This window comes from Salvelinus sp. IW2-2015, linkage group LG27 (assembly GCF_002910315.2).
Source record: "Salvelinus sp. IW2-2015 linkage group LG27, ASM291031v2, whole genome shotgun sequence".
In the NCBI taxonomy this organism is placed as follows: Eukaryota; Metazoa; Chordata; class Actinopteri; order Salmoniformes; family Salmonidae; genus Salvelinus; species Salvelinus sp. IW2-2015.
Window position 1 is genome coordinate 5,958,260 of NC_036867.1, and position 9,719 is coordinate 5,967,978.

Consider the following 9,719-nt stretch of genomic DNA (forward strand, 5'->3'; position numbering starts at 1 on the left):
CTCTGGAGCCCCAAGCTCGTCCCTATGGTGGTGACGATTGACAGGTTGTTGTTCCACCGCATGCTGTGCCCCTCCCCGCTGTCGTTCCTAAGGAGATGGGGCAGGAGAGGGACCCCACGGTCATTCAGGTGCAGGTGGGTGGCGACAGTCCATCTGCCTTGGACCCGGGGCCTAAGGAGGCGGCATGAACCGTCTTAGGGTCTCCCGGTCCCTACGAACCTTATCGGTCTGCTCCARAATGTCATTAACCCCTGGGACAAACATTAGCCCTGGGGTGATGGGGAGAGTGGCAAATGTGTTCTGGAGAGCAGCTGGCAGACGGGATTGGGCCAGCCAGAGATGGCGTCGGGAGGTAASCACCTGCGCCACGGCCCATCCGTTGGAATGGGCCACATCCCTCTGGAGCAGGGAAAGCTCCTCTGTGCCCCCCTGCAGCCGGGGCAACAGAGTCTGCTGGTAGGCCTGCAGCAGCATGGCCACATTGGTAAGGCGGCCAAGAGCGCAGAGGCTTTCAAGTCTGCATCAAAGACTCTGGGGGGGTCCCTGCTTCAGTCGTGGGTTCCGCCCTATAATCTCCCGGTCCGGGAAGGACCATGGCAGCTATTATGGTGTCCATGGTCGGGTAAATCAAATMAAATTTTATTTGTCACATACACATGGTTAGCAGATGTTAATGCGAKTGTAGCGAAATGCTTGTGCTTCTAGTTCCGACAATGCACTAATAGCCAACGAGTAATCTAACCTAACAATTTCACAACAACTAMCTTATACACACAAGTGTAAAGGAATGAAGAATATGTACATAAAAATATATGAATGAGYGATGGTACAGAACGGCATAGGCAAGATGCAGCAGATGGTATCGAGAACAGTATATACATATGAGATGAGTAAYRTAGGGTATGTAAACATATAAAAGTTTCATTGTTTAAAGTGGCTAGTGATACATGTATTACATCAAGATGGCAAGATGCAGTAGATGGTATAGWGTACAGTATATACATATGAGATGAGTAACATAGGGTATGTAAACATTATATGAAGTGGCATCGTTTAAAGTGGCTAGTGATACATTTTTACATTATTAAAGTGGCTGGAGTAGAGTCAGTATGTTGACAGCAGCCACTCAATGTTAGTGGTGGCTGTTYAACAGTCTGATGGCCTTGAGATAGAGACTGAAAAACAGTTTCTCGGTCCCTGCTTTGATGCACCTGTACTGACCTCGCCTTCTGGATGATAGCTGGGTAAACAGGCAGTGGCTCGRGTGGTTGTTGTCCTTGATGATCTTTATGGCCTTCCTGTSGCATCGGGTGGTGTAGGTGTCCTGGAGGGCAGGTAGTTTGCCCCCGGTGATGCGTTGTGCAGACCTCAACACCCTCTGGAGAGCCTTACGGTTRTRGGCGGWGCAGTTRCCGTACCAGGCGGTGATACAGCCCGACAGGATGCTCTCGATTGTGCATCTGTAAAAGTTTGTGATTGCTTTTGGTGACAAGCTGAATTTCTTCAGCCTCCTGAGGTTGAAGAGGCGCTGCTGCGCCTTCTTCACTACGCTGTCTGTGTGGGTTGACCAATTCAGATTGTCCGTGATGTGTACGCCGAGGAACTTAAAACTTACTACCCTCTCCACTACTGTTCTGTCGATGTGGATAGGGGGGTGCTCCCTCTGCTGTTTCCTGAAGTCCACGATCATCTCCTTTGTTTTGTTGACGTTGAGTGCGAGGTTATTTTCCTGACACCACACTCCGAGGCCCCTCACCTCCTCCCTGTAGGCCATCTCGTCGTTGTTGGTAATCAAGGACTTCCTGAGGATCAGCGGGGTGGAGATGTTGTTTCCTACCATCACCACCTGGGGGCGGCCCGTCAGGAAGTCCATTACCTAGTTGCACAGGGCGGGGTCGAGACCCAGGGTCTCGAGCTTGATGATGAGTTTGGAGTGTACTATGGTGTTAAATGCTGAGCTGTAGTCGATGAACAGCATTCTGACATAGGTATTCCTCTTGTCCAGATGGGTTAGGGCAATGTGCAGTGTGGTTGCGATTGYGTCGTCTGTGGACCTATTGGGGCGGTAAGCAAATTGGGGTGGGTCTAGGGTGTCAGGTAGGGTGGAGGTGATATGGTCCTTGACTAGTCTCTCAAAGCACTTCATGATGACGGAATTGAGTGCTACGGGGCGGTAGTCGTTTAGCTCAGTTACCTTAGCTTTCTTAGGAACAGGAACAATGGAACCCCAGTCCTAGACCGGATATTATTGCCTGCTAACATGAATTTCTTTTAACTATGGAAATTGTGTCACTTCTCTTGCGTTCTGTGCAAGCAGAGTCAGGGTATATGCAGCGGTTTGGGCCGCCTGGCTCGTTGCAAACTGTGTRAAGACCATTTCTTCCTAACAAAGACCRTAATTAATTTGCCAGAATTTTACATAATTATGACATAACACTGAAGGTTGTGCAATGTAACAGCAATATTTAGACTTATTAAGGATGCCACCCGTTAGATAAAATACGGAACGGTTCCGTATTTCACTGAAAGAATAAATGTTTTGGAAATKATCGTTTCCAGATTTGACCACATKAATGACCTAAGGCTTGTATTTCTGTGTGTTTATAATTAAGTCTATGATTTGATTGAGCAGTCTGACTGAGCAGTGATAGGCAGCAGCAGGCTCGTAAACATTCATTCAAACAGCACTTCCCTGCATTTGCCAGCAGCTCTTTGCTGTGCTTCAAGCATTGCGCCGTTTATGACTTCAAGCCTATCAACTCCCGAGATTAGGCTGGCAATACTATAGTGCCTATAAGAACATCCAATAGTCAAAGGTATATGAAATACAAATCGTATAGAGAGAAATAGTCCTATAATAACTACAACCTAAAACTTCTTACCCGGGAATATTGAAGACTCATGTTAAAAGGAACCACCAGCTTTCATATATTCTCATGTTCTGAGCAAGGAACTTAAACATTAGCTTTTTAACATGGCACTTTTACTTTCTTCTCCAAAACTGTTTTTGCATTATTTAAACCAAATTGAACACATTTCATTATTTATTTCTGCATTATATTAAGTTAAAATAAGTGTTCATTCAGTATCGTTGTAATTGTCATTATTACAAATATATATATATACAAATCGGCATCAGCGTTTTTGGTCCTCCAATAATCGGTGTTGAAAAATCATAATCGGTCRCCCTCTAGTCTCCAGGGGGGATGCCACCATCACAAAGGGAAGCCATAAACTCAGCCAAGCCAGCAAGACAATGGAGCAGGGGTCCGACGCCCTGGGAGAGCTTATGTCGTGACCAGCTTCGAGGAATAGGATCCCGGTGATGGAWAAATGACCCAGTACCTCTGCAAAAAAACGGGGCAGACAAAAAAAAGAGCAACCAGGTAATGGTTTTGATTTGTGTGTTTTTTAAATTGTATTTATTTTCACACCAACTGCAATACTACCTAGCCGGTTTAATATCCAAGCAGAAAACAAAATAGCGCCATATGATGGAGTAACTCAAGTTAAATATCTCAACGTAGTGGAAGCCCACCACAATACTCCTACATTCTGCAGGGGAAAGAACAAGAAAAAAAAATCATATAGGGTAATTAGCAGATAACGGCATGTTAAAGCAATTCACAACACACACAGAACAAGCCAGTCGGCAAGTTGTGTAAGGAAAATAGTTTGTGGCAGCAAGAGCCACCAATATATTAATGGATACACACGGCGTCGTAGTGTAACGCTGACGAAACACAAGCAAGACAAACCAGGGGCGGAAGATACAGATGAACAGCGCGCAGCGTGTAGAGTTCTCAAGAGGGGCTGGCCATGTGTCCAGACTGCAAACAGCCAGTGAATATACTTCCACGCAAGATATTACACTTACCAAGTGAACTTCAGAAAGTTTGTACCTCAATTCATACGGACCTCCGCCGAGAAAATGAAAGAGAACGTGTGTTGCGGACCCCAGCCGTGACACAGGTGTACACTGGAGTAAATCCTCACCTCGAATGTATTCCTCCGCGGAGGAGTGATACCAATATATTGGAGCGATCCAATATAGTGAAACATAACCACTTTCCAGAAGTTCTCTGTGTTTTTACAGCGATGACAAATTGGCCACGTGACTTATCCTAGTGTGAAAGAGAAGATAAACAACATTCTCAGTTCAGAAATGTTTATATCAGAACAATACGACGACAATGTTATCAACACTTCAAACGTGAGTCATTAATTTGTTATATCTTGAAAGAAACCGGAAACAACAATGAATGTAGCTAGCTAGTCGTTGGTGTAGTCTTCTGCGACTGCGTAACTAGCGCGRCGTAATTTTGGCTCTACTCATTCTGTGGAATCCCCCTTTTGTTTGCTGGCTGTCACTTTCACTTTTCCTTACATCTTTTTCCACCGTTTCGAGAATGGCGGAGCTACATATTCAGGAAAAGCTGGTAAATCTTTTAAATCAAGATAATATTCAGCTCAGGAATCCACCTTACACAACAGAGGACAGCGAGGCAGGACAGCAATCTCTTCAGGTAAAGTGAGTTTGCTAGGTGACCAACAGTTATAGCCATTCAAAATCTATTGATGTTCATTGAGCTCGTTGGTCTGTGACTTGACTATGAGTCAMCTTTGTGAGATAGGGATAATTTGTTACTCTGTCTGCTGTCTGTGTGTCACTGTTGTCATTGCAGGAGCTTGCAGTGAACTATGCCCCCATTGTGTGCATCTCTGTGTCTGAAGTGGCCAGTGCCTTGGAGAGCCTCCGATCCCAGGCAGTAAAGAGTGGAATGGGGAACAAGACCTACGGAGAGACATGTGTGGAACTCTTTCTGCCTAAAGACTTGAAAAAGGTATGTGGGTGGGTGGGTGTGTTTGCCCTGACACAGCCTACAAAATAAAGTAATTCCACATTTTTACCCATTCTTTTAGTATACCAAGAAGAATCACTATTTGGAGACAAAACTGGATGTCCTTGCTCAAGATATCATGGATAGGTAATTGAAAATGGCCAATGCAATGTCAGTCTTTTATAATGTGATCTGTGAGTGAAGTGAAGATGCACTGTCACTTCAATCTCAGATTATTATGTCTACCAAAGTCACAAATTGATAAGGTGCTACTTTTTTTTCTACTTTTGTATAGGATTACTGAACAATATGGACTTAAATATATCCAGTTAATTTTTAAAGGGAAGACACTGACTCCTGGTACGTTTCCATTTAGTTGCCACAACACTCATCTAATCAATGTTTGGTCATTTCAACTTTGCATTGAAATGGTTTCTCTTTACAGAGAAGCGTCTGGATGAACAGAATGTGAAGAACAAAAGTAAGATGATGGTTCTGCGGGTGAGCGTGCCAGAGAGGAAGAAACAGATGTTGGAGGTGGAGGAGGAGAAGAAAACACAGGACCAGAGTGTCCAGAGAACCCAGAAGGGCTTCCAGATCCTATCAGAGAGAGGTTAGTTAGACCCTCACTGCTTTTAAACACAATAACAATGTTATCACAATGCTACAGGAATATAATTTTTTGGACATTCTGTGACTTGGTCGTCATGTTAGGCTTCCAGATCCTTTCAGTTAGACCCTCGTACTGCGTTTAACCCCAATCACAACTCTACAGGAGTGTTATTTTATGGTTGTTCTGTGGTTTGGCTGTCATTTTAGATGGCACCGATGACACAGCCACGACTCCATTCCTAGAGATTGCTGATCAGAAGGGGAACCCCCTGAAAATACCTCACAGTAAGAAAAAGGTAGTCTAGACAAAGGACTAATGAACATATTACCAATATTATATTCATAACTGTCATGGTAAGCAGTATGAGTGGGTGGCAAGCTCACACAACTTATGGCTTGAATGGTAACTATGGTTCTAGCCATGCCATGTGTTCTTTGTGAATTTAAACTCCACTGACTGACTATTTCTAATGCTGTGTGATTGTTGTCCTAAGGCTCTGATTTTAGCCATGGGGTTCCATGAGAAAGGCCGTGCTCTGATGAAGAGGAAACAGTATGAAACTGCTCTGGGCCACCTGGTGCAAGCTGACGACCAGTTTGTGTAAAAAAAAACTTCCTCTTAATCACATAAATAATTTGTTAAAACAGATAAAAAAACCCAGTCCATTTCTGATTCAAAGATGATTGTATGATTGGCATGTTAGATCATTGTCTTGTTGTATGGTTATTTGATTGCATTTTGAATGTACAGTACTCTATGTTAAGAGTTAGGCAATATGGGGATTTTCTTTTTTTTAAGGGATTTTATTCATTTATTATCCAAGCATTTCGCTACACCTGCAATAACATCTGCTAAATATGTGTCTGCGACCAATAAGATTTGATTTGAAATACTACTACTAGTTTGATGGTTTTAGCCATTAATTGTCCCATTAACAATGACCTATATTAGCAAACTTATTTCATTTTAAACTTATTTCATTTCTCTAGTATAGGCTACTTATGGTAATGAACAATATAAAAATGCCTGTGATAAGTGGTCTGTCGATCATTTTCCATTTATTGTCCCAGCTTTACTCTACGTTCCACCACGAAATCACCTTGCATCTCAAATAACAACTCACTTATGTGATCAAGATTAGTGATTCTGTGCCTCACATTGCTCAGTCTGATCCCGTGTAATCATGGAAATCCAGAACTAAAGTTTTGCCTAATAGCTCCAGATGCTCCATAGAGTTCTGGGGGGAGATGTGTTAGAAAATATACTAGAATGAGGACCGGTACCATGTAYACTCTCCTCTGTATGTATTTGGACAGCGAAGCAAAAATAACCTCAAATAAAAGGTGACATTCTGTTCTGTCGCCTCAGATGAAACATTTGATCTCAAATCCAAAATGCTGGAGTATAGGGCCAACATTTTTAGCTTTGCTGTCCAAATACATACAGAGGGGAGTGTATGTTACGTGCTCCTGTACACGAGGAATTAGATCCTGTCAAACACATTGAATATCTTTTGTGTCTCTACAGTAAGTGTGGCTTCAAGCTCTTGAACACAGTGGACAACTATGCAGTACTGCAGCTGGACATYGTGTGGTGCTACCGAGCCTTGGAGGCCCTGTCCTATCTGGATGACGGCAAGCGGAGGCTGCAGATTGCCGAGGACTGCTTCCGCAATTGCTACGGAGACCAGCAGCAGAGGCTCATGAAGATCAAGGTGGTCTATGGCACTGGTCTATGGCTCCGTTCACAAACAACCCTTAGCTCCGACGCACTAGGCACTAATGTAGATCTGAATTTCACAATTGTTTGAATATACTTCATTTAATGAATTGATTTTGTTTTTAGGGAAACACCAGAGGAGAGGAGGTGCTGTTCCTCAGGCTGTACCTCCTGCAGAGCATACTGGCGCACATGGTTGGTAACGAGCGCCAGGCCACACAGAAGCTTAAGCAGGTGTAGTACATCATTATAGCCCTGTTTCCAGATCCTCTTGTCTCCTGACATTAATAACAACATTTCTGTAAGCAGGGAGGCACCTCACTGTAATAGATTGCTGATTCTACCTTTAACCCCTGCTGTGTTCTAGGTGGAGGATCTGTATCGATGTCTGTATAATGATGTAATATTACTGATTCTACCTGTTAACCCTGCTGTGTTCTAGGTGGAGGATCTGTATCGATGTCTGTATAATGATGTAATATACTGATTCACCTTTAACCCCTGCTGTGTTTCTAGGTGGAGGATCTGTATCGATGTCTGTATAATGATGTAATATTACTGATTCTACCTTTAACCCCTGCTGTGTGTCTAGGTGGAGGATCTGTATCGATGTCTGTATAATTGATGTAATATTACTGATTCTACCTTTAACCCCTGCTGTGGTTCTAGGTTGGAGATCTGTATCGATGTCTGTATAATGATGTAATATTACTGATTCTACCTTTAACCCCTGCTGTGTTCGAGTGGAGGATCTGTATGGATGTCTGTATAATGATGTAATATTACTGATTCTACCTTTAACCCCTGCTGTGTTCTAGGCTGAGGATCTCTATGGGCGTCTGTGTCTGGACCCAGGGGAGATAAAAGAGCTGAAGGATCTGGGGTTCTCTGAGCAGGAAGCCCGTCTGGGTCTGAGGGCCTGCCATGGCAACGTAGGCGAGGCCGCGCTGCACATCACCCATAGGAGACAGGTGTGTTCCCATAGCAATAGAACGACASAACGTTTACTTGAATGGGGATGTCCTATATTTCTATGAGTAAGTCTCATAGTGGAAAAAAGGTGTCAACTGACTTGATATAGGTGTTATTAGGACATGTTGCTTAAGTTATCAGAGCTGATTTAGTCATAGAAATATATAATTACTAAAACAAACATTCCCATTCAAGTCAGTGTCCCATGATGGTTGGACCGGTGGCCATATTGAGTGTAATTCTATGGTTTTGTCTGTCCCTGTCAGGAGAGGGAGGAGATGAAACAGAAGGAGAGTGAGAAGAGGAGGATGTGTGTGGAGGGCCTGGCTACCCTCAGAGAGCTGGGTTACTCCAAGAAAGACGCTGCCTGGGCCCTCCTTCAGACAGACGGAGACATGGACGGAGCCTACAGGGTGAGAGACTGTTGTCGCCACTGCAAAAACACACATTGTTTCTCAATATGCCATGAAGGAGAATATGCCAACCATCAAAACATGTTACCATAACCAGAGCCATGAAGCAACGTTACATTAGCTAGCAGAAGAGTGTAGGAGCTAGCTAGCATACTTTGCTAATATGTGTTTTTYYCCCTCCACTTTATTTKTTCCCTCCACGTTTGCTTGTTTCCTCTAGATGCTTCTAGATTCTGCTGCTAGAACCAACAACACAGAGCTCCCCATAAATCAATCCAAGGTTGAGCAGGTAACAAGCCTCTACCTCTTTCTCTCTCTAGTCACTATGTCTATGTAAAAAGTCTGCTTATCACAGTGGTGTATGTAGATAGTGCCTAATCCCTTCCTCGCCATAGCTGACATACCTGGGTTTTGAGCCGGAGGTGGCCCTGAGGCTGACAGGGGAAAACGTTCAGGGGGCCACCCAGCTGCTGCAGGACAACCAGGTGGTCCTGCCCCCAGAACTGCTGTCCCCCTCTCCCGCCTCCTCACTGTCCGAGGAGCCCAGCACCACCTCCGAGTCCGCAGGTAGGACTCGAATGCACGCACGTATGTACACAGAGAAGCATATAGGCAAGCAGATGGACAGACGGATGCATACGCATATTACTGTGGGAATACAATTAAGACGTGTATGTGAGAAAGAGGTATTCAGTGTCTATATGCTGCTGATACTTAAGGCTCCAGGATGCTTTTTATACCCAAATCGCCAAAGGAGAGCCCTAATTGAACATGACACTGTTGTCAATGGTGTTTCCAGGTTCTGGGAGCCAAGGGGAGGCCCCAATGGACGTCGACCTGGTGAATGAGGTGCTGGAGGACATCCCTCTACACGAAGAGGACTACCTGGACCTGACCCTGGAGGAGGAGAGCGAGGTCATAGACAAGATGAAGTCCTACCTCTACAAGAACTGTGCCTCCTCCAGCTAAAGTACTGTCCCGCCAGCAGCCATTTTGAAAGCACTTCCACCACCACCTATTCCACCGGTGTTTGATTTGAGTCTTTTTAGGCCCCAAATTAGGTTTGTTTTTCTCTCCTCCACAAGCAATATATCGGCAATTGTATTTTCTGTTTTTGTACTAAAGTGTTATTAATTGAGTTTAATAACATAAACATTTGAA

General features: G+C 44.2%; 1 protein-coding gene across 1 annotated transcript; it reads left to right on the forward strand.

The window, feature by feature from the left end:
• The first annotated feature begins 4,102 nt into the window (after nucleotides 1–4,102).
• On the forward strand, nucleotides 4,103–9,719 carry LOC111953149 (NEDD8 ultimate buster 1). The gene is made up of 14 exons (XM_023972229.2): nucleotides 4,103–4,526; nucleotides 4,686–4,844; nucleotides 4,924–4,988; nucleotides 5,137–5,201; nucleotides 5,287–5,454; nucleotides 5,661–5,749; nucleotides 5,948–6,054; nucleotides 6,982–7,168; nucleotides 7,300–7,407; nucleotides 7,992–8,144; nucleotides 8,412–8,558; nucleotides 8,779–8,847; nucleotides 8,954–9,125; nucleotides 9,358–9,719. The coding sequence occupies exons 1-14, from the start codon at nucleotides 4,410–4,412 to the stop codon at nucleotides 9,525–9,527; spliced, it is 1,776 nt and encodes a 591-aa protein (XP_023827997.1). The 5' UTR covers nucleotides 4,103–4,409; the 3' UTR covers nucleotides 9,528–9,719.